This window comes from Xenopus laevis, chromosome 2L (genome assembly GCF_017654675.1).
Source record: "Xenopus laevis strain J_2021 chromosome 2L, Xenopus_laevis_v10.1, whole genome shotgun sequence".
Taxonomy (NCBI): Eukaryota; Metazoa; Chordata; class Amphibia; order Anura; family Pipidae; genus Xenopus; species Xenopus laevis.
Genome location: NC_054373.1, coordinates 9,097,246 through 9,122,322, shown reverse-complemented (window position 1 = coordinate 9,122,322; position 25,077 = coordinate 9,097,246). Strand labels below are relative to the sequence as shown.

Sequence of the window (25,077 nt, the reverse complement as noted above, 5' to 3'; positions counted from 1 at the left end):
CGGTAACATTTCTGCACCAGCTGCAGGAGAAAAATTTGAGACCTTTCTTTGGCGCAAGTCCTTCGCATACATGGAAATCATCTCTCACCCTATGGGACAAATTCACTAACCAGCGAAGATCTGAAGTTGCGCACAGGGTAATGAACGCTGGTGAAGTTGCGCTAGCGAAAAATACGCTCAGCAGTTGAAGTTACACTAGCGTTGGCTAATTGCATACGGCGTGCAGTTAAAGTACAATAGCTGTTTATGCTGCAGCAAATACATTACACTACACAAGGCCAGGGAACCTTAATAAAATTATATTGAGGTTTTATATTGCCCTACACATGTGCCCAGTGTGTGGTTTAGGTGCCATATGTTATCAAATGTAGAGGGGAAGGAGGGAACCCCAAAAAAATTGTTCGATCTTTCTCAGCCTATCACCCTGTAAAAAGGAAAAGACGCCAGTGTTTTTTGGGACTTGGAAAAATGTTCTACTTTTTTTGAGGAACTCCTGTCTACTCTATTGCACTTAGCCTGGTCTGAGGTGGCGAAGGCGATAGAGGTAACGGTCAGTAAAATAAAAAATGAGAGAAACTTCACCTGGCGTTAGAGTGCTAAGTTGCGCCAGAGTCTATCTCCTTGGCGAAATTACTCCAGCGCCCATAAGTAAATCGGCAAAGTGCCGAAATGACATCATGCTGGCGAATTTTGACCAGCGTTAGCCACTTCGACCTTTAGTAAATTTCCCCCTTTGTGTGCTTGAATTCTGGGGAAAAAAACCAAGTTATGTGTCCAAATGTTCCACACTGCACCAGTTTATTACACAGACCTTTTTTTTTTTTTTTTCAAAAAGATGGAAAAGTCCTTTCCGGTGTTTGGATTGTATTTATTTTTGCAGAAATGCTGCATGCATCACAGTGTGACGTTCAGCCGACCCTGCACAGGTCAAGTTGATGGATGACTGATTGAAATGGGTATTAGAGTCTCACCCATGCAGCCAATCAAATTGCAATGATTTGTGAGCTCACTGCTGATTGTAAGTTGGCTGAAATGCGTGTGAACTTTATCTCTTCGTTTCCCCTTTTCCTTCTCTTTTTTTGGTTTTTCTTTTTGCATTGACAATGTCAGTTTCTAAAAATCGTTCTTTTCTGTGTAGGAAATCCATCTCTTATTGATTATCTCTCCCCAAATAAACATTTCTGCCCAGAACGCTTCTGTTCATAGGGCTCATTTAGGAACGCAAGTGCTGTGTGCAGAATGTAATTTTGGATAAAAATCTCAATGTTTTTTTCCCCAGTAATCCAGTGTAATTGAGACTGTACTTTGAGATGCAATAGTACTTGTGTTTTGACACAAATCAGGTGCAATTGTGTCTAATGCTTTCAGAGTGGGAGTTGGGAGCACAAAACAATGTTGGTATTTGATCCATTGGGTACAAGACTAGTGAGTATAATGACACAACCCACTATGAGATCCCTGGAGCAACTTCAAGGTCCAGGTTAGTGGAGCTCCAGGGTTCCCCAGCATTAATAGGTGCAGTTGCGCATGTCATGCTTCCCAGAATTCCGATCTGTGAAGATCTACCCATCCATGGGTATGGAACTTTGCTGGCGTATTTGTGTTTCAGCCAGAAAACATAAAGAATGCCATTTATTAGCTGATGGCGCTTGTAAGTGTGCGCATGGGTTTACTCTATTTATGTCGTTATTAACTGGGTGTTCTGTTTAATGAATGCTCTGCTGAAGAATACAATGGCCATACCCTTTTGGAAGTCAAAATCAAGCAGATGTCAGGCCCGCCGGGAGCACCCGATGGTGCTGCTTACCTTCCTGGTGGTCGCGGTGAAAATCCAAGATGGCGGCGCCCATGCTGAACACGTGGGTGCGGCTCGGTGACACTGCATGATGACATCACCGCTGGCACCGGGATTTTGTATTTAAAGGGCGCCTAGATCACCTGTTCTTTGCCCAATTATAGGTATTATTCCTGTGAGGTACCTGGGTGCTATTCTATTAGATATATTCTGACTTATTCCTGAATTTTGACCCTAGCTTTGTTCCTGACTACGCCCCTTAGCTGCCTACCTTTTTGAACACTTGCCTGGACTTTTGGCTACAATTCTGCCTGATCCCAAATTGTACTACAAACTCGGACTTTAACACCTTGTGCTTCCTCCTCGGTCCAGACTACTCCAGCTGGGAGCCAATAGGCCCCCTGACAGCAGATAAATAAGGCTACTGCAGGCACAGCATATTCTTAAGCATGGCCAGCATGAGAAACTCAGAAGGCTGCCTAACTGCCAGTTGATCCAGAGGAAGGCAAAAAACCCCATCAGAAGCCTCTCCAATTAGACATTTGGGAAAAATTCCTTCCTGACTCCTAGAAGCAATGGGACCAGTCCCTGGATCAACTTGTACTATGAGCTATCTCCCATATACCTGTATTCCCTCACTTGCTAAACACCATCCAACCCCTTCTTATACCTATCTAATGTATCAGCCTGTACCCCTGATTCAGGGAGACAATTCCACATCTTCACAGCTCTCACTGTAACAAACCCCTTCCCAATATTTAGGGGGGAACCTCTTTTCTTCTAATCGGAATGGGTGACCTTGTGGCAGCTGGAAAGACCTACTGGTAAATAAAGCATTAGAGAGATTATTATATGATCCCCTTATATATTTATACATAGTTATCATTCCCCCCTTAAGTGAATCTTCTCCAGTGTGAACATCTCCAATTTGGCCAGTCTTTCCTCATAGCTAAGATTTTCCATACCTTTTACCAGCTTAGTTGTTCTCTAAAAGAAAGAAGCAGCAGACTGGAAATGAAAGGAACAATTAAAAATTGGTGGAAAGGGGAGGAAAAATTACTTATATTGTAACTGTATCTAAGGAGTAAAGGACTAGGTATCCAGCCAATCCCATCAAGGTTCCTCCCATCCAATATAAAGTTCTTGTTTTCCACGTATTGACTTCCTTCTCTTTCCATCCAACACCCCCATGAGCATTTCCATTCTCTTCTTACTACTATCACTTATCTCATCTCCCTCCAAGTACCTTCTCTCTTCTTTCCCAGGGATGAGGGCTACAGAGCCTGTGGCATCTGTCTCATTGTTAATCCTGGATTTAAGATATAGTAGGTCACGAGTGGGTGGAATAGAAAAGACAGAATAAAAAGGGTAAGCAAAAGAAAGAAGAGCAGAGAAGAAGAGAGGGTATAAAATTATACTAGAAGGAAAGAGATAAGAAAAAAGAGAGAAGGGGTTATTGGCCACCATGTCTAACATTTTTCCTATGGGTCCCTGTCAGACTAATCCAACACATATACATTTTCCCTTAAACTACCAACTATACAGATTTGTGTTTTGTTTAGGAATCTGTTGAAACAGGACATTCTTCTCTAGACGTTGAGGCTGGGGGTTACTAAGGTCACTTTCTGTGAATTTTTTAAGTAAGAATAACGTTCTACACAACAGTAACAATGGTGTTCCGCACACTTCACATTTATAGATCTATATGTTGAGCTTTAATAAGAAATAATGCCTTGTCTCCACACCCTGCAAAAACATTCAGTTTAAAGGGCAGCTAAAGGCCTTGACAAATGCAAGTGGGAGGTTTTGGCTAGTTGACCACCTGAGGGACAGGTCTGCCTTGTCTACGAGATGCCACTAGCCTACCTCTACTCTTGCTATAGAGCTAAATTCTATGTGAGCCTAGGTGTAGCCTAGTGTGAAACCACTGTGGAAGGGCAGGTAAAATATCTTGAGGTAGCTACTTGCATCTATTAAAATGCACTCTAGGGCAGCAAAGTACTGTGCATGCACTTCACCTGGTTAAGGTGACCTTTAAATCTGCTGCCTAGTTTTCTTGCAGAATGACCTGGCAAATAATCTAAACAGAAGATTTTGACAATACATTTTTGTTAGTTTATAACACTGACAGAGCTAATAGATCTCAGCCTAGGAACATAAAGTGCTTCGCTGGTTTATTATAGTGTCCGTGTTAACAAAACATATATACTGATGCCGCTCAGAGCTTTAGAACTCTTACTGTATCTTTCATCTGTAATTATGTTTTCTGTCAAGTTCTTTAAAAAACTAGAGGACACAGTGGGACAGTTTTATGGGGCATTTGCATTCACTTAACATTTTTACTTCTGAGCCACATTTAAATGTAAAAAGACTTGGAGAGCAACACAAGCATGAAACAGTTCATGGGGATGCAAATAAAGGGTTGTGATTGGCTGTTTGGTAGCCTCTATATGGACTGGCAACCTACAGGAGACTCTGTTTGGCAGTACACATGGTTTTTATACAACCAAAACTTGTCTCCAAACCTGGAATTCAATAATAAGCTCCTGCTTTGAGGCCACTGGGAGCAACATCCAAGGGGTTGGGGATCACTGAGTTAGACAGTACATCTGCCTCAACTCCCTGCAACTACTTTGCCATCTGGAAGGTTAAATGCTGCTTCATATATTGAATGGGACATTCACTAAGATTCGTAGTTGCGCCAGGCGTAACTTCGCCGCACTTCGCCGCATTGCGCCAGGCGTAGTTTCGCCAGCGCTCCGCAAATTCACTAAAGTCCGAAGTTGCGCTCAGGGGTAGCGTAATGTTGCGAAGTTGCGCTAGCGTGGATTCGCTAAGCGAAGTTACGCTAGCAATGGTTAATTTGCACACGGCGCCAAATTCAAATTTTAATGGAGGAATATTTAGCAGCACTAAAAATGGCTGGGAAACCTTCAAAACATTTTTATTTTGCCCTACACATGTGCCCACTGTATAGTTAAGTTGCCATGAGTCAGGTAATGTAGGGGGGAAGGAGGGGAGCCCCAAAATTTTTTTGGGACTTAGAAAAATTTTTAACTTTTTTTGAAGAAATCCCTATCTACTCTATTGCGCTTCGCCAGGTCTGAGGTGGCGAAGGAAGTCTAGCATAAAAGGTAGCGTTCAGTACACTGCGTGCGTTAGTGAATTTGCGTAGTTACGTCCGTTGTGCAAATTCGCCAGGCGTAAGGGTGCGAAGTTACACTAGCGAAGTTACGCCGGCGTCCTTTAGTGAATTTGTGAAGTAACGAAAATGCCCAATGCTAGCGAATTGACGCTAGCGTTAGGCACTTCGGCGCTTAGTGAATTTGACCCTTAGTCTGAGTTTTATGGATCATAAATCCAAACTCCCACCATATACCTTAATTCTTGCATGTCTACAGCTCCATTCTGTTTTATTATAACAGATTCCCAACAGCAATGGATACTCAAACAAGGCAACTTTGAGAAGCAATAGCTGGTGAGCAGACTGACTGCCAGTTATAGTAATATTACAATATTTTAATTTGCCTCTATTTTTTTTATTATCCCAGGAGACCCCAAGATAATGCAGCATCTCAAAGCTGAACCTTAAATCTCATTTGTTTGAATGGAAATCTTTCCACTTACTTTATAATTCTCAGTTGTTTTAGGGTATTCCTGAGTTGCTTTATTTTAAAGCAGTGGTTGTGAAGGTGTTTCAGGTCAAGCCCCTGTTGGAGGTCCAAGTGTTGTCCAGGTCCTGCTTAGAAGGATCAACCTTTGGTCAGGCTCTCCTTTGTTCGTGAAATGAGAACAGATATAGGAAAGCATTGATGTAGCGATCATATTTTTATAGTTTTTCACAAATATCTATGGAAGCAAATACATAATTACACGAAATGTCACCCTTGCTGGCAATTCTCCAAACTTTTCACCCTTACTGGCCTTGAAGCAAGATCAGTTTAGGAGAGTTAATATTTTAAAGGCCTACCTGGCCTTAAATCTAATCTAAGCCCCCCTGGAAAAAAACTGCTTTAGGCCAAGGGTAGTTGGAGCTTTGGCTCTACTGCTCTCAGCCTGCGTATTTCAGGTTGAGAGAAGCGGATCTGCTCTTGCTCCATCTCCATTCAGGTTGGCCTGAAAATGCCTGCTTTTACATATTTGGGCTGACCTCCACTCCATGTGACTGAACACAAGTGGATCTTATTCAAATGAATGGAGATGGGGTATGGAGAGAATCCGCTTCTCTCAGCCTGAAAAAAAATACGCAGGATGACAGCAGCGGAGCCAACACCTTGTCTGCCCTTAGCCTTAATGTTTATGGCAGGGGTCCCCAACGTTTTTTTTATCTGTGAGCCACATTCAAATATAAAAAGAGTTGGGGAGTAACACAAACATGAAGACGTTCCTTGGGATGCCAAATAAGGGCTGTGGTTGCCTATTTGGTAGTCCCTATGTGAACTGGTCCTACAGAGGCTCTACTTGGCACTATACTTAATTTTATTCAATTAAAACCTGCTCTCAAGCTTGGGATTCAAAAATAAGCCCCTGCTTTGAAGCCACTGGGAGAAACATCCAAAGGGTTGGAGAGCAACACGCTACTGGTTGGGGATCACTGGTTTATGGGAACCTCAAATTTTGACAAATGTTTTTGGGTATTTTTACTCCTTAGTGCAAGCGGTAATCTTGACCAAGAACCCGTTCCTGCCAAAGAAAGAATATTGGCTTTATGGAGCTTAATCCCACCACTCCAGTTTTGCATTCACCAGAGACAAGCTATTAAAAGCAATGAGGTGAGCAGTAGATGTTCCAGTATTAATCCTTTCGTTTTCAAATGTAGAAAAGTCAAACAATAGCAAAGTGAATACCATGCCCTGTGTAGGAAGTAGGACGGCTGGTCCTTTGTCGTCACTGGTAGAGAGGAAAAAAAAAGCAAACGTTAAATAAACAAAGTGACTAAATACAAAATATACTCATTCAGCCCAGGTGCGTGTTTTACACAAGCCTTTCCACGATTTAGGTAACGTTTTAAGTCATAAGGAGACAAAACAGGTTTGTCTTCCTATTAAAGAAACATTGCCATTCAGTGACGATGATGAGTTCAGCAGCCTCACCCTCTTACCTCACAGCTCCTTAAATTGGAGGACAGCGGAGCTGAATGTCAGTACTGTTACTGGAGCTACTGGGGTGAGGAGGAAGACTCAACATGGCGCGATGGATTTATTTATTCACTATTATCGCCATCGGCGGTAAGTTTCTTTACTATTTCACTCTTTTTTTTGGTGCAAAGAACCAGGACTTGGCTGCCCACTACTTAAAGAAAATAACCAGTGGATTTTTTTCAAAATATTCTTTTAGAATAATTTTTAAGCGATGTGTATTTTAATACATATTTATTCATTTTTTTATTCATGATTTTAAATCATTCCTTTTAAATGTATTATTTATTGAATTTTGTATTTAATATTTTTATATGTATTCAATTTTGAAGTTAAAGAGATATATATTTATATGACTAGGGTTTGACAAGGTGAAATTGTATAACTTTGTTTAAAGGAGTAAAATAACAATTAAAAAATAAGCTGCTGGCTGATACAATTAAAAAAAACAAAAAAACTAGTCATTCTATTTAGTAATATTCTTTTTTACTGAAGTATTGAGAATTATTTTCTCCCTGGTACTTATAAAATACAAAACTTCTATATCTAATTACACTACTGTATTTGTATTTATAGTTTATTTTGTTTTGTTGAAAATATGTGTATAATTACAATACAATTTAACAAGGAGAAAGGCAAAAGGTAAAAGTGACTAATAGACCATCAAAGCTGATCATTTCTTTTTCAGAAAAAAAAATAATCAGTCATCTGATGTTAAAACATTTTTGGTTTATAAGTATTACAATAATTTTTTCCTGATATTTATGTATTATAAGGGATAATGTAACCCCTACTGTAAATGATAAGGATATTAGAAGTCACTGAGGGGTTCTGTGACCATATAAAGGCACAAGGCTGCAGGCTGAGTTATACAGGGAACTCTGAGTATCACTCATGTATTATAAGGGATAATGTACCCCCTACTGTAAATGATAAGGATATTAGAAGTCACTGAGGGGTTCTGTGACCATATAAAGGCACAAGGCTGTAGACTGAGTTATACAGGGAACTGAGTATCACTCATGTATTATAAGGGATAATGTACCCCCTACTGTAAATGATAAGGATATTAGAAGTCACTGAGGGGTTGTTCTGTGACCATATAAAGGCACAAGGCTGCAGGCTGAGTTATACAGGGAACTCTGAGTATCACTCATGTATTATAAGGGATAATGTACCCCCTACTGTAAATGATAAGGATATTAGAAGTCACTGAGGGGTTGTTCTGTGACCATATAAAGGCACAAGGCTGCAGGCTGAGTTATACAGGGAACTCTGAGTATCACTCATGTATTATAAGGGATAATGTTCCCCCTACTGTAAATGATAAGGATATTAGAAGTCACTGAGGGGTTGTTCTGTGACCATATAAAGGCACAAGGCTGCAGGCTGAGTTATACAAGGAACTCTGAGTATCACTCATGTATTATAAGGGATAATGTACCCCCTACTGTAAATGATAAGGATATTAGAAGTCACTGAGGGGTTGTTCTGTGACCATATAAAGGCACAAGGCTGCAGGCTGAGTTATACAGGGAACTCTGAGTATCACTTATGTATTATAAGGGATAATGTACCCCCTACTGTAAATGATAAGGATATTAGAAGTCACTGAGGGGTTGTTCTGTGATCATATAAAGGCACAAGGTTGCAGGCTGAGTTATAAAGGGAACTCTGCGTATCACTCATGTATTATAAGGGATAATGTACCCCCTACTGTAAATGATAAGGATATTAGAAGTCACTGAGGGATTTGTGACTATATTAAGGCACAAGGCTGCAGGCTGAGTTATACAGGGAACTCTGAGTATCACTCATGTATTATAAGGGATAATGTACCCCCTACTGTAAATGATAAGGATATTAGAAGTCACTGAGGGGTTGTTCTGTGACCATATAAAGGCGCAAGGCTGCAGGCTGAGTTATACAGGGAACTCTGAGTATCACTCATGTATTATAAGGGATAATGTACCCCCTACTGTAAATGATAAGGATATTAGAAGTCACTGAGGGGTTGTTCTGTGACCATATAAAGGCGCAAGGCTGCAGGCTGAGTTATACATATCAAGGAACACTGTATGTCACTCTATATGACTAATATATAGAACGGTGGATAAAGTGTATGTTGACAAATCATTTCAGATGGATTCATATGGCAGGACTGTCCATCAGGAGGCAGAAAATAGCATCAAGCATTCTTATATGTAACATGACAGAGTGATAAATATATAAATTGCTTAGAAAAGCGGTAGTTGTACCATCCTTTATAACAATCTTGTCCAAGTCCTGGAAAAAGCATTAGCATGGGTTTAAATGTTGTTAAGCGCCTGCTCTGAGAGGCTCCATGTAATCTTTACAAAGAGCAGGTTAAAACTTTTTAATCTTTTTCTGGTGATAAGAGAGGTTCAGTAACTGCCCAGGTCTTACTGTATTATATCTCTAGCAGTCGTTGGGTTGCTGGTTGTTTTTGTTGGACAGCAGTTGAACCAGACACATTTACCCTGATGAGTTTAGTCTAAAGGAAAAAGAAATCATCAATTGCTTTATATTTGCCGTGTTTGTTACATTACGGGGGTTATTTATCAAATGTCGAATTTTAGAGCTTTGAGAGATTTTTTTCATACCTCGAATGAAGTCACAACTCGAATTTTTTCCCATTTAAGAAAAATCTCAAATGGAAAAGACCCGAATTAGTGAATTCAAGCTGAGCAATTGTTCAAATTCGAGGTTTCGAGCGAAACCTTCGAAAAAACTCGATCATCATGAAGGCTATTAACATCTTCAAATGGTTCAAGGGACCTCTGCCATTGACTTCTACATATATAATGTATAATTAATTTTTTTTTTTATTTTAACCCAAAAATTCGAGTTTTGACAAAAAAAAATACCCTTTAATAAATCTGTCCCTAAGAGGCCGATTCACAAAGGGTCGAATATCGAGGGTTAATTAACCCTCGATATTCGACTGGGAATTAAAATCCTTCGACTTCAAATATCGAAGTCGAAGGATTTTAGCACAAATAGTGCGATCGAACGATCGAAGGATTATTCCTTCAATTGAACGATTCAATCCTTCGAATCGAACGATTCGAAGGATTTAAATCCAATGATCGAAGGAATATCTTTCGATCAAAAAAACTTAGGAAAGCCTATGGGGACCTTCCCCATAGGCTAACATTGAGTTCGGTAGCTTTTAGATGGCGAACTAGGGGGTCAAAGTTTTTTCTTAAAGAGACAGTTCTTCGACTATCGAATGGTCGAATAGTCGAGCGATTTTTAGTTCGATTCCTTCGATTCAAGGTCGTAGTCGTAGTCGAAGGTTGTAGTAGCCCATTCGATGGTCGAAGTAGCCCAAAAAACACTTCGAAATTCGAAGTTTTTTTACTTCGAATCCTTCACTCGAAGTTAGTGAATCGGTCCCTTAATGTATAAATGCAAAATTCTTCCCAAATTGAAAATTTTAGGTGAAATACTTTTCACTTGCACGTGCAGCTTGTTTAGTCGCCCGATCTATTTGCTAAGCAAACACTACAGCATAGTTTATTTACATTGCCTTGAACTTGAGACTAGTAATACAAACCCGCTGGAGTCAAGCAAACACTGAGGTTCAAAGACGGAAGAGGTAAAGATAAAAGGATTCCCTATTGTGTTTGCACTGCTCAGCCATCAACATGTATGGAGCAAGCAATAGGCAACAGTTTCGATTTATCACTCTACCCCCCAAATTTAGAAAGTCTTAATATTTAATATTTATTTCAAGAAAATAAAGGCAAGATACATAATTCTAAAGAGGGTGCATTGTCCTTAAAATACAGACCATAGTTTATTGTTCAGATTCAATTCAATGAGAAGAAGGTTTATCACTATAAAACTCATGGACGAGATTCAATTTGAGATGTAATTCAATTCAGAAAAACTCATCTAAAGGGGAAACTCGATGGAAGTGTATGGGAAAAAAAAACTGGAACTGATTTAGGAGAAAAGTTTTTTTCTCCTTGAATTGAATCACGTCCATGAGTTTTCATGTGATGAACCATGAGATAAACTTTTCCTCACTGAATTGAATCTGAACCAAAGAGGGAAGCAGTCTAGACATTCAGAAACAGTTTAGCAGTTTAGTTTGCAAAGAAGGGATGTTACTTCCCATGGAAAACATATGCATTCATGGTGTCCCAAGGATATAAAATTCATGATTATCTGTGCTCATAAATAGGAAGCTTCTTCTTTTCAATCTGTAGTAAGTTTTGCTTGTTTAAATAGAGTTTAATATTCTACCAGACTGATTGTGATATTGTCTTCTCAATGTCTCAACAGATTTATTTACAGCCTCAACCCTTGCTGAGTCAAGCACAGACAGTTCTTCCAACACTATAAGTGATTCAGTGACCATTACCACAGCCTCACAGTCATTAAGCACAACTACAGTTACAGCATTTCCCTCAGCAGTTACTTCCAGTGCTGCAGTCACATCTTCTGTCTCCACTAACATACCCACAGCAAGTTCCCCCAATCCTTTATCAACTGCTTCTACCCTTGGCAACACACCTGATGCCAGTTCCTCCAACCCTCTGTCCAGTGCTGCAGCCGCATCCTCAACCCTTGGTATAACATCAGCTGCCAGTTCCTCCAACCCTCTGTCCAGTGCTGCGGCCGCATCTTCCACCCTTGGCAATACAGTCGCTGCCAGTTCCTCCAACCCTCTGTCCAGTGCTGCAGCCTCATCCTCAACCTTTGCTAACACAGTATCTGCCAGTTCCTCCAACCCTCTGTCCAGTGCTGCGCCTGCATCCTCAACCCTTGCTAACACATTATCTGCCAGTTCCTCCAACTCTCTGTCCAGTGCTGCGCCTGCATCCTCAACCTTTGCTAACACAGCCACTGCCACCTCCTCCAACCCTCAGTCCAGTTCTGCGGCCGCATCCTCCACCCTTGCTAACACAGCTGCTGCAAGTTCTTCCAACCCTCTGTCCAGTGCTGCGCCTGCATCCTCAACCATTGCTAACACAGCCGCTACCAGTTCCTCCAACCCCCAGTCCAGTTCCGTGGCCGCATCCTCAACCCTTGCTAATACAGCTGCTGCAAGTTCCTCCAACCCTCTGTCCAGTGCCGCTGTAGCATCCTCCACCCCTGCTAACACAGCCGCTGCCAGCTCCTCCATCCCTATGTCTAGTGCTGCACCCGCATCCTCCACCCTTGCTAACACAGCTGCTGCCAGTTCCTCCAACCCTCTGTCTAGTGCTGCACCCGCATCCTCCACCCTTGCTAACACGGCTGCTGCCAGTTCCTCCAACCCTCAGTCCAGTGCTGTGGCCGTATCCTCCACCCTTGCTAACACAGCAGCTGCCAGTTCCTCCAACCCTCTGTCCAGTTCTGCGGCCGTATCCTCCACCCTTGCTAACACAGCAGCTGCCAGTTCCTCCAACCCTCTGTCCAGTGCTGCACCCGCATCCTCCACCCTTGCTAACACAGCAGCTGCCAGTTCCTCCAACCCTCAGTCCAGTGCTGTGGCCGCATCCTCCACCCCTGCTAACACAGCTGCTGCCAGCTCCTCCATCCCTATGTCTAGTGCTGCACCCGCATCCTCCACCCTTGCTAACACAGCCGCTGCCAGTTCCTCCAACCCTCTGTCCAGTGCTGCACCCGCATCCTCCACCCTTGCTAACACAGCCGGTGCCAGCTCCTCCATCCCTATGTCTAGTGCTGCACCCGCATCCTCCACTCTTGCTAACACAGCTGCTGCCAGTTCCTCCAACCCTCTGTCCAGTGCTGCACCCGCATCCTCCACCCTTGCTAACACAGCCGCTGCCAGTTCCTCCAACCCTCTGTCCAGTGCTGCACCCGCATCCTCCACCCTTGCTAACACAGCCGGTGCCAGCTCCTCCATCCCTATGTCTAGTGCTGCACCCGCATCCTCCACCCTTGCTAACACAGCCGCTGCCAGTTCCTCCAACCCTCAGTCCAGTGCAGTGGCCGCATCCTCCACCCCTGCTAACACAGCCGCTGCAAGCTCCTCCATCCCTATGTCTAGTGCTGCACCCGCATCCTCCACCCTTGCTAACACAGCCGCTGCCAGTTCCTCCAACCCTCTGTCCAGTGCTGCACCCGCATCCTCCACCCTTGCTAACACAGCCACTGCCAGCTCCCCCATCCCTATGTCTAGTGCTGCACCCGCATCCTCCACCCTTGCTAACACAGCCGCTGCCAGTTCCTCCAACCCTCTATCCAGTGCTGCACCCGCATCCTCCACCCTTGCTAACACAGCCGCTGCCAGCTCCTCCATCGCTATGTCTAGTGCTGCACCCGCATCCTCCACCCTTGCTAACACAGCCGCTGCCAGCTCCTCCATCCCTATGTCTAGTGCTGCACCCGCATCCTCCACCTTTGCTAACACAGCCGCTGCCAGTTCCTCCAACCCTCAGTCCAGTGCTGTGGCCGCATCCTCCACCCTTGCTAACACAGCCGGTGCCAGCTCCTCCATCCCTATGTCTAGTGCTGCACCCGCATCCTCCACCCTTGCTAACACAGCCGCTGCCAGTTCCTCCAACCCTCAGTCCAGTGCTGTGGCCGCATCCTCCACCCTTGCTAACACAGCCGGTGCCAGCTCCTCCAACCCTCAGTCCAGTGCTGTGGCCGCATCCTCCACCCTTGCTAACACAGCCGGTGCCAGCTCCTCCATCCCTATGTCTAGTGCTGCACCCGCATCCTCCACCCCTGCTAACACAGCCGCTGCCAGTTCCTCCAACCCTCTGTCCAGTGCAGTGGCCGCATCCTCCACCCTTGCTAACACAGCCGCTGCCAGTTCCTCCAACCCTCTGTCCAGTGCTGCAGCCGCATCCTCCACCCTTGCTAACACAGCCGGTGCCAGCTCCTCCATCCCTATGTCTAGTGCTGCACCCGCATCCTCCACCCTTGCTAACACAGCCACTGCCAGTTCCTCCAACCCTCAGTCCAGTGCTGTGGCCGCATCCTCCACCCTTGCTAACACAGCCGCTGCCAGCTCCTCCATCCCTATGTCTAGTGCTGCACCCGCATCCTCCACCCCTGCAAACACAGCTGTAGCCAGTTCATCCAACCCTCTGTCCAGTGCTGTGGCCGCATCCTCCACCCTTGCTAACACAGCCGGTGCCAGCTCCTCCATCCCTATGTCTAGTGCTGCACCCGCATCCTCCACCCTTGCTAACACAGCCGGTGCCAGCTCCTCCATCCCTATGTCTAGTGCTGCACCCGCATCCTCCACCCCTGCAAACACAGCTGTAGCCAGTTCATCCAACCCTCTGTCCAGTGCTGTAGCCGCATCCTCCACCCTAGGTAACACACCCACTCTCAGTTCCTCCAACCCTCAGTCCAGTTCTGTGGCCGCATCCTCAACCCTTGGTAACACAGCTGCTGCAAGTTCCTCCAACCCTCTGTCCAGTGCCGCTGTAGCATCCTCAACCCCTGCTAACACAGCCGCTGCCAGCTCCTCCATCCCTATGTCTAGTGCTGCACCCGCATCCTCCACCCTTGCTAACACAGCAGCAGCCAGTTCCACCAACCCTCTGTCCAGTGCTGCGGCCGCATCCTCAACCCTTGCTAACACAGCTGCTGCCAGTTCTTCTACAAATTCAGCAATCATAACAAGCACTACTACATCTGCAACAACAGCTCCAGCATCCCAAAATACTTTAAGCACAGCCAGCACACCAGGAATAATCACATCTACAACTACCACCACTACATCTACCACTACCGTGGCACCATCAACGGCTGCAATATCTACAGCAACCAGCACTATCACTGCATCAACAACTACTACATCAACAACTGTAGCAGCATCTACATCTACAACGACCACCACTACATCTACCACTACCGCGGCACCATCAACGGCTGCAATATCTACAGCACCCAGCACTGCCACTGCATCCACAACTACTACATCAACAACTGTAGCACCATCTACATCTACAACGACCACCACTACCCCAACAACCACATCGACTGCAACCTCCGCAGCTCTTTCAGTTTGTGGTGAGTCGCTAATAAATCTAATTTTGCCCTATTCATTTAGTGTACAATTTTTATGTTATGTAACTAATCTCTCATTTGTATTCCCAGCACAAGCAACCGTGTCTGTTGTCCTAGCCAAAGTGGCGAGTGAAGAAATCCAGCTCGTAACAAATGCTCAAGGAGGGCCAAGTGGAGCTCAGTTCAATGTAATCATATCATCTGGCAGTCCAGTTTCCCAACAGACAACAACTTCTAATTCGATAGTTACATTCTCCAGTTTGCTTCCATCTACTCAGTATACTGTGACTGTTAAACAACTGTCTTGCCCAATGAATGACGATTATATCACCAATGTTACTACAGGTGAGTACTATATTCTCTTTTTGACTAGAATAACAAGGGTATTAAGTCATTGTTTTAAGTCTTAACAACACAATTCCTCAAGGGTATTTTCCACTTGGCTCTAGCTTGTGATACTCTTGCAGTAAACACTATTGTGTGTTTGTACAGGATACATATCACAAGCATTTACAAGTGATACAGCTGTCAACTTGATAGGAGTTGCTTCCATCATCGGAACTTTTTGATTAAGCATTTGAAAAATGACCACAAATTGGGTTATATATAGTTTTGATGTTGGCTTCAGTTGAGGCACCAGCAACACAAGTGCATATCAGGCATCATTGTTTTGTTTGCATTTAACAGCGCAACTCATTTACCCTTTGCTTTACAGTGGGCAGAATCTTCGCTGCGCAAATCCGAATAACCAGCAGCGTGTACACGGCTGAGTTTGCAGATAAAACAAGCACAAAGTTCAAAGAATTTACAAAGAACTTCACGGACGAGGTGAGTTGTATCACATTCCATATATGTTTTGGCTTTATCTGCTGACATCAAGAGCACAAATACCCACAACCATTTCTTGAAGCGGTTTAATGTATCTTCGCCACCCGTCCCCTTTTTAGGTGTCAAAGAATTTCGATAATGTTAGCATGGCCATGTATAAGGCGGGGAAGATGCGAATTGATGTAACAGATCTGAAGAACGGAAGCATTGTTGTTGATTTCAACATAATCACAGACGTGGCACAAAACATGACAACGGGTAGCGTGTCCCAGATCTTCCAAGACGCACTCAACAAGAGCACCACACTAGTCGTTGACCCTAGTTCTTACAGTTTCAAAGGTAATGACTTTTTCTCTCTATTGGTCTCCTTGTGCATCTTCTCTGCTGGAAACTCTTGACTCTTCGGGTAAACTGAGTTTACCAGTCCATTAGGCTGTTCCTAATGCAGTATGTGGTCCATCATAGACAAATCCTAACAAATTAAATGTTCCTTACAGTTCAAAATGCCTGTGACACTGGAGTAAATGTCTGTTCTAAATATGCCACCTGCACATCCATAAATGGCGTTGCTTCATGCACATGCAATGCAGGGTTTAATGACACCAGCCCGGCTGCCCCTGGACTAACCTGCATAGGTAAGAAAAGATCTTATGATACAATTACTTAGGGGCAGATTTACTAAGGGTCGAATTTTGAAGTTAAAAAAACGTCGAAATTCGACCCTCGAATTGAAATCCTTCGACTTCGAATGTCGAAGGATTTTTTCAGCGAATTTAGCGTTCGAACGATTGAATAGAAATTCAAACTTTTTTAACTCAATTCACTCGAGCTTTGTAAATCTGCCCCCTATTGTGAATGATACAAAACAGGAGAATGGTGGATACTAAGAACTTTCTCATTTTCCTTTTGCAGATATAAATGAGTGTTCTGCCAATCCTTGTTCAATATTGTCGTCATGCACGAATACCATCGGTAGTTACCAATGCCAATGCTACCCTGGCATAACGGATGGGAACTCTTCCAATCCTGGACACAATTGTATTGGTGAGTATGAAGACCATTCACCTAGACAAAGGCAGTGAGAATAGGAATCAACCATTGACTTTACCTTATAATGGATAAAATAAGGGGAAAAAACACTTGTTTCATAAAGGCCGGGTTTAGTTCTGTACAAGACATATAGCAGTCATATTTGGCATTAGTGATGGGCGAATTTGCGCCGTTTCACCGGAAAATTCACGAATTTCGTGCGGAAAATTCGTGAAATTGAGCCGTTGTCTCGTTTTTGACGCTGGCATCCGTTTATGACACCAGCGTCCGTTTTTTGGCGAAAATGTGTCGGTGTCCGAAAAAACAGACGCCGGCATCCATTTTTTTAGACGCCGGCGAATTTTCACCAGTGAATTTTTGCGGCCGTTTCGTGAATTTATTCGCCGGCGGCGAATTGTGCAAATTCACCGTGAATTTGCGCCTGGCGAATAAATTCAGCGATCACTATTTGGCATCACATGTAGAGCTAATTGTGCAGTCAAACATCAAATAGATGATATCTTGGTACTGCTGATGATAAACTTGACCATACAATATGTTATACGCTATAATGCACTATTCATATTCTATGTAGAGATTTCCAAAGAGTTGAAGGATATTTCTAATTCCCTATTCTAGTGTTTTGTCTCATGTATAATTCATATCAGTGAAAAGTTACCCACAAGGCGGAGCTCTATAGTCAATAACTACATTGAAAAGCTTGATAAAACAGAGTCTGGAAAGTATCTTCACAACATCTCCTACTTCTCCATTTACATGCGATATTAAAGGCAGATTAAATAAAATGCACAAAAATAATAAAATGCACCCATCGTTTTTTCTCAATTTCTAGCACATTTTTTTTTTTAAAGAGTTAGAATCGTAAAACTCATTCGCATTAAATGAGTCTCAAACTCGATTTTATTTTGAAAAATCAAATATCTGGAATATTGAAAATATCTGGAATTTTGGAAAAACACCCCCCCCATTAACTTAAATGTTGATCTCGAATTTCAATAAATGTTCTCCTTAGGGTTCTCATGTTTTCTGGACAGATGCTGGCCCTGCTGTGTCTGTTTTCTCCATCCCTATCAATTACGTAGGCATAAAGTATCATTTTAATTACCAACCAGGCTGAAACCCAAGGAGTATGAGGTGATGCCGTTATTCACCCATATTTACAGTGAAGCACATCTTGATCAGTCTTTTGGGAAAGTGAATGTTAAACAGGAGCATCACAGGTTGACATTGATTTTAGTGGTTCAAGTGTCCACCGATACATCTGTAACTTTTATTTTTATAGACCCAACTTTATGCTTCAACAACACTGCATTCTGCTCCCAGAACTTTGCCTGCCTTGAAACCAGAGCTTCAATCTGTTCCAGTGAGTATACTTCTTATTTCAATGCAACTTGATTGAATGAAAGATAGGTCCCACACACTTTAATATACACGAATACAAATAATGATCAACCAAATTCTGTTTTTCAGATACTCAGGCAATTCCTTGTGCAATTAAGTTCAACGACTGGAGTTTTACAGCAGACCTTTACAACTCATCCAGCAGTGCTTATGCAACTGCAGCACAGAAGCTCACTGATAATGTAAGTAAATACACAGCACACAACATCTATATCCACATGGAATTGTGCCAAAATGGGATCACTGATCATGTGACTTTCCCATCAGATCAAATGAAATCTGGTACATCACAGCCTTAGTTGTATGTTCTACTGACTAATGTGCATTTTTCTTTTGTTTTGCAGCTGGTAAAGTCAATGAGAACAAAACTGAATGACAACACCTTTAATATCACCGTGGTTGGCTTCAGGCCTGGAAGTGTCATCGCCTACTTTATGTCCACGACACAATCAGCAACCACCTTGGATCAAACCACATTCCAGGCTACTCTTATTGAAGCAGTAAAGGCTGGGATATCTCTCAACACTACAAACTTGGGTAAGTAGCTGTAATGGTCTAGTTGCCTTCTCTTAAAAACACTGTGCTGTTCTACTGAAGTATTTTGAGAGCCTCTACATTAGTGTTAACCAACCAGTGGCTCACGAGCAACATGTTTCTCACCAACCCCTTGGATGTTGCTCCCATTGACCTCAAAGCAGGTGATTATTTTTGAATTCTTGATTTGGAGACAAGTTTTGGTTGTATAGAAACTAAGGGGCACATTTACTAAGCTCGAGTGAAGGATTCAAAGTAAAAAAACTTCGAAATCGAATTTCGAAGGTTTTTTTTGGGTACTTCGACCATCGAATAGGCTACTTCGACTACGACTTTGATTCGAACGATTCAAACTAAAAATCGTTTGACTATTCGACCATTCGATAGTCGAAGTACTGTCTCTTTAAAAAAACTTCGACTACATACTTTGCCACTTTAAACCTACCGAGCTACAATGTTAGCCTATGGGGACCTTCCCCATAAGTTTTCTAAGCTTTTTCTGATCGAAGGAAAATCGTTTGATCGATCGATTAAAATCCTTCGAATCGTTCGATTCGAAGGATTTAATCGTTCGATCGAACGATTTTTTATTCAATCGATCAATCGAAGTATTTGAGCAAAATCCTTTGAATTCAATATTCAAATTCGAAGGATTTTACTTTGAGGGTTTATTAACCCTCGATATTCGACCCTTAGTAAATGTGCCCCCAAGTGTGCGGCCAAACAGAGCCTCCTGTAGGCTGCCAGTCCACATAGAGGCCACCAAATAGCCAATCACAGCACTTATTTGGTACCCCCAGCAATCATTTGCATGCTTGTGTTGCTCCCCAATGCTTTCTAAATTGAAATGTAGTCAATAAGTAGTACTCACTGGTGTTATCTCAAATATACAAGGAAGGAATGTTTTGGGAACATAACAAGCTATACCTTCATACTGCACCGTCAATGGGAAACAATATGGCACCCGCATTTTTGAATACAAATATTTATGCGTGTAAAAATGTATGTCCTCTTCCATCTAAAAGGAAACAACATGACAGCTTCCACCAATATGTATAAATAAATATATATATGGAGATAGGTATTCTCTACATGTGGGCTGGTTTGCTATGTATTCATATTTATCCATTATGTTTACAGTGGTTGCTACACCAACAGCTACATCAGCAACAACCACTGTTACTGGAAGCAATGTGATCGTGGACTATTCTTGGAGAACGGCGACCATTGTAATTGGTGTACTTCTGGGAGTTGCTTTGCTATTGGCTGTGCTGGCCCTGGCTGTATGTCTTTACTCAAAGAATAGGATTGGTATCTACAAACCCAACATCAGTGACAGTATAAGAAGCTTTACTTATAATTATATATAAGTAGCCACAAACGTAGTTATTATGTATCTCTAATCAAATATATAATTATCTAATATGAAATTTATGTTGGAAACGAGAAAGGGAGACTTCTCTTTTCTAAACACATTTTGAAGTGCACTATTTTCTGCTCACTTGCAACCTTGCAGAACACAGGCTTGAGTGCTGGCAACTCAATGCAAATTGAAGGAACAAGATGTAATTCCTGGCACGAAAACCTTTATATGGATATACACTGTTAGTACAGCCCCAATGACACAGACACTTCAAACCGAAGTAGCAATAAAGCTATTAAAATTTCCTTTTGCACTTTAAGCTAAAGCTCTTATATTTTATTTGTATGATTTTTCTCTACCTCGTCCATGGCTTTAACCAACTATAGAAGGAGCAAAACAGTCATATGATGCATATCTTGCCATGAACGGGTTACCAGAGTCACCCACCAAAGATCTACCATAAATTTTGCTTGGTTAAAGAAAGAGAAAAAAAATATTTTTGACTCCATCGCCATCTTGGTTGGAGTCAAGTCTTCTTGCCTAATGCATTGACCAGAAACCAAGCTCTTGAGCGTGATTCTCGCTCTTGAGATGCTCTGAAATAAAAAATATCCTTTATCTGCTAATTTGATATCATATTTGATTGTATAAAATCTTTCTATAAAAAGCAAACAATATCTGATAATCCTCTCGCCCCTATTTTTTGCACTGTAATTCATGGTAATAGAATAGTAAAGGGTGGGATTTTATTTCAACGCTACCTGCAAATAACTGAATATTGAACTACAAGGCAGCTGTATTTTTATTGTTTGCATATGTGTTACAATTTATTTTCTTGTTAATGATATCATGTAGAGGAATCATACCAAACCCTTATATCATATAATATCATATATATATATATATATATATACGCTACCTTCCTCTCATTTAGATTGATAGTGATCACTTTATGTTTAGTCCACATGATCCTGAACAATGTATGTTATCTTGTATTAATTTATAGAAGGTATTAAAATATTTATTATGTACAAATGCTCCAAATAATTTATTTATTATTTTGTTATTTAACATGTACAGAATAAATCATATTTTTAGTAATATTTGTCTTTAATCGCGCTGAATTTTTTGCAGAACTGTTCTGCCTGGAGTGGTTGTCTTACAGATATGGTAGATATTTTTAAGAAAGGTTTATATGTGAAAAGTAAGAAATGACAGGTCTGTTGGTATGATGAATCTCAGGAAAGTGTTGATCCAGAGCAGTGATCCCCAACCAGTGGCTCGTGAGTAACATGTTGCTCTCCAACCGCTTGGATGTTGCTCTCAGTGACCTCAAAGCAGGAGCTTATTTTTGAATTCCAGGCTTGGAGGCAAGTTTTGGTTGTATAAAAACCAGGTGCACTGCCAAACAGAGTCTCAATCCACAAAGGTGCTAAAAATGTCCAATCACAGCCCTTATTTGGCAGCCCAAGAACATTTTTCATGCTAATGTTGCTCCCCAACTTCTTTTACTTCTGAATGTTGCTCACGATTTCAAAAGGTTGGGGATCCCTGATCCACAGACTGCTTGGATTGTCATTTTGAAAATTCTACCCTAACTCTAATCCTGCTACAAACTTGAAACAGCATCTTTTTTTTAATCCTTCCTTTGAATCATATGGAAGAAGCCAAAAATATTGAGCAATGTTGTTTTTTCTTTTTACAACTGATTTACTATAAGTGCACAAAGAACATAGAGACATGTAGACTTCATTGGTTCAGGATCCACTTTTGTGGTCCCATAACATAGATGGGCCCCCTTAGCTCATAACAAGGTTACAGATATATAGAAACATTGGGGTAACAGTCACCCTGCTATAGTTCCAGGGGTACCCAGGGTACAAATAAACACACCCCAAATCTCCCCCTAACTGACCTTCAGGCTGGACCCCCTTAGCTCATAACAAGGTTACAGATATATAGAAACATTGGGGTAACATTCACCCTGCTATAGTTCCAGGGGTACCCAGGGCACAAATAAGCACTCACCCCAAATCTCCCCCTAACTGACCTTCAGGCTGGGCCCCCTTAGCTCATAACAAGGTTACAGATATATAGAAACATTGGGGTAACAGTCACCCTTCTCTAGTTCCAGGGGTACCCAGGGTACAAATAAGCACTCACCCCAAATCTCCCCCTAACTGGCCTTCAGACTGGCCCCCTTAGCTCATAACAAGGTTTACAGATATATAGAAACATTGGGTTAACAGTCACCCCACTATGTAGCTTTAACCCTTGAACTTTGGTTCAAATGTATGAAAAGGTTAAAAAGACATTAAAGCCAAAAAATATATAATTCTCTACACAAAAGTATGTGAGAAGGAGGACTGAGGAGGCGAGACAACACTTCAGACATCCTCTAGTGAATAAAATCCAGTGGCCCAGGACTTAAGCTTGAATATCAGCGCCACGGTGCCATCTTACCTTACTTACCTGATTCATCTTTAGACTCAGATTTAGAATTATGTGCAGTAGTGCAAAGTCCTGGTAATAGTGTACAAGCCACTGGTCCGTCAGGTGAATAAATGGATTTATAAGGAGGATTCCTGGGTCCCCTCTGGTCAGCGCAAAATAAATCAGGTCTGGGTTTTGTGTATTAATGGTGGCTGGATCTTGTCCTACATGCTGACCCCGGCCCCTCATTAGGCTTTACAGTACCATCTGCCACTGATGTTGTCAGGGACTTATAACAAGGAGTCTACTGTAGAGAAACAAACTGAACTCCTCCCACCTATGGTCCTATGGCAATTAAAACAAGTGCACAGTGAAAAATTAGACATAAACCTGTTTCAGTTCCTCTTCATGATTCTTCTTCAGGTAAACCAGCTCTTCCTTCAGGCTTTCAATCTGGTGTTCCAGGTCGGTTCTACACAAGGTCAGCTCATCCAAGACATTGCGCAGGCCATTAATATCACATTCCACACTCTGTCTGAGGGCCAACTCATTCTCATACTTGGTCCTGAAGTCATCTGCAGCCAGCCTGGCGTTATCAATTTGCAACACAATCTTAGAATTGTCAACGGTGGCATCAAGAATCTTGCCTCTGAAGTCCTCAATGATTTTAAAATAATTGCTGTAGTCGCGGGAAGGGCTGGGTCCCTGCTTTTCATACCACTCCCGGATCTTCACATGATGTTAGGATTGAGAGTCCCTCTACTCCATGGATGGAGTCATCCAACTGGAGCACTTGCAAAATATCTTCTGTTCTCCTCTTTTTCTATTTCCTTCTCTGTCTCCACACTGTTTTCATTTTCCTCTTTGAGTGTCTTATTAAAAACAGTTTACAATTTAAAATGTTGTTCCAGCAGGAACGGGAATCACTCTGAGATTAAGAGGGGATCTGAGCTGAGTTCAGGTGCTTCAACACCTGGAAGTGAATACCCCTAAGTACGGGCCTACATAAGGCCAGGGACTGCAGTCGGTGACACCATTCAGCCCCTGAGGCAAATCATCGGCAAATCAGATGCTGTGGTTACCACATCTAACGTACTTATGATTGTAATGGCTACTCTTGATAGCTTCCCTAAGGATCTATACTGTATTTTGTTGGGATAGCGCCCTGAGTTCTCACGTGTCCAATGGTCAGGAGGAATACATATGGAATAATGTGGCCATTATCGATAGGGTCAGGAGAGCAGAAAGGCCTAAGATAACATACCACAAAAAAAAAATTTAGTACTTGCTTGTGCCATTGGTACCTTGATCAGATTTAATGTGAAAAATGCAGAGTGGCTCAGTGAGATGTGATTACAATAACCAGTTCAACAAGGAGCTAAACCTTAAGCCAGAGTTGGGTTGGGACATGAAAGCTACGGATGTATGGATTATGTATGTGCTGTGTCACCAGGTTCAGTGACCATGAAACTTTCAGGCAATAGCTTGCTTTTCAGTGAGGGTCACTACAGACACTTTGGTTTAAACATAAAACCTCCTTCATCAGATACTTCAAGAAAGTAAATTCCAGAGAAGTCCAGGATTCCAGGTTGACCAGAGGACTCTGAAGAATGTCCTAGAGAAGCTACCACGGTAAGATCAGTGCCCCATGAAAAGGGAGATTACACTGTTTAGATGTGGTTCCCTTTTTGTTTTCTTTATTACCGTCAAGTTGCAAACAGGGTTGGATTGAGGACCCCCTCTTCATCCTTGTACCCCTGGATTCCCCCTCCTGCGAGTGTGCACTGTGTTGCCTACTGCTTTTCCAATTAACTTTGGCTACGATCAGGGGGGGGATGGTCCGAGTAAGTGAGGGCACCTGGGTCGGCATCCCCATGAAGCCCGAAGGGACCTTGGTGTACCCTGGTTAAGATATTTTGTTGGGGACCTTTTAACTATGATTAAAATACTAAAGATTTTTATAATTTCACATAAAAGAATAAAAACAGTTCACAGTTTATAAGTGAGATATACCCACAAATAAAAACGAAGGGAAAAAAACTTGCATTTATACAGTTTATACTTGCATTTATAAGTGTAATACTTTGGTGTAGTCACTAGATGTCTAGAATTGACTGTATGTCTCACTTGGTCGTGGGCTCCCCTTGGGTCATATGAGGGATACAGACTGTGGTGTAGATAGATGTTATTGGGCCCCACAGCAAATTCATTTTAGGGCCCCCAAAATATTTAGAGGTTGTCCTATTTTACAAATATATGTTGAAATTGCTCATTGGTTAGGGTCTCATGGGACCCCCTGCAGCCTCAAGGTCTGCTTCCTCTATAGTTACGCCCCTGGATACAGATATTGGAAAACACTGGTGAATCAGCCACAGTTCCAAGAATATTTAGGTCACAAACGAGGAATATCTATAAGTGGAATCAGGCATTCTCTCAAAAATCTTACCCTAACTGGCATTCAGGCTGAGCCCCCTGGTAGGCCAAGATATGTATGAAGGCCACAAAAGCCCTGGTCTAGATTCCTACAC

The 25,077-nt window shown here is 42.3% G+C and overlaps 1 protein-coding gene across 2 annotated transcripts; it reads left to right on the top strand.

The window, feature by feature from the left end:
- The first annotated feature begins 6,866 nt into the window (after positions 1 to 6,866).
- Positions 6,867 to 21,151, top strand: LOC108707847 (putative GPI-anchored protein pfl2). Of its 2 annotated transcripts, XM_041581511.1 has the most exons (12): positions 6,867 to 7,023; positions 11,248 to 12,955; positions 13,286 to 14,943; positions 15,031 to 15,285; positions 15,656 to 15,768; positions 15,888 to 16,107; positions 16,266 to 16,403; positions 16,681 to 16,812; positions 18,101 to 18,181; positions 18,289 to 18,401; positions 18,564 to 18,756; positions 19,894 to 21,151. In XM_041581511.1, the coding sequence occupies exons 1-12, from the start codon at positions 6,981 to 6,983 to the stop codon at positions 20,121 to 20,123; spliced, it is 4,884 nt and encodes a 1,627-aa protein (XP_041437445.1). In that variant the 5' UTR covers positions 6,867 to 6,980; the 3' UTR covers positions 20,124 to 21,151. The 2 variants fall into 2 exon arrangements, with proteins under 2 accessions (XP_041437445.1, XP_041437444.1); XM_041581510.1 differs by having other exon boundaries at positions 11,248 to 14,943.
- The last annotated feature ends 3,926 nt before the right edge of the window (positions 21,152 to 25,077 follow it).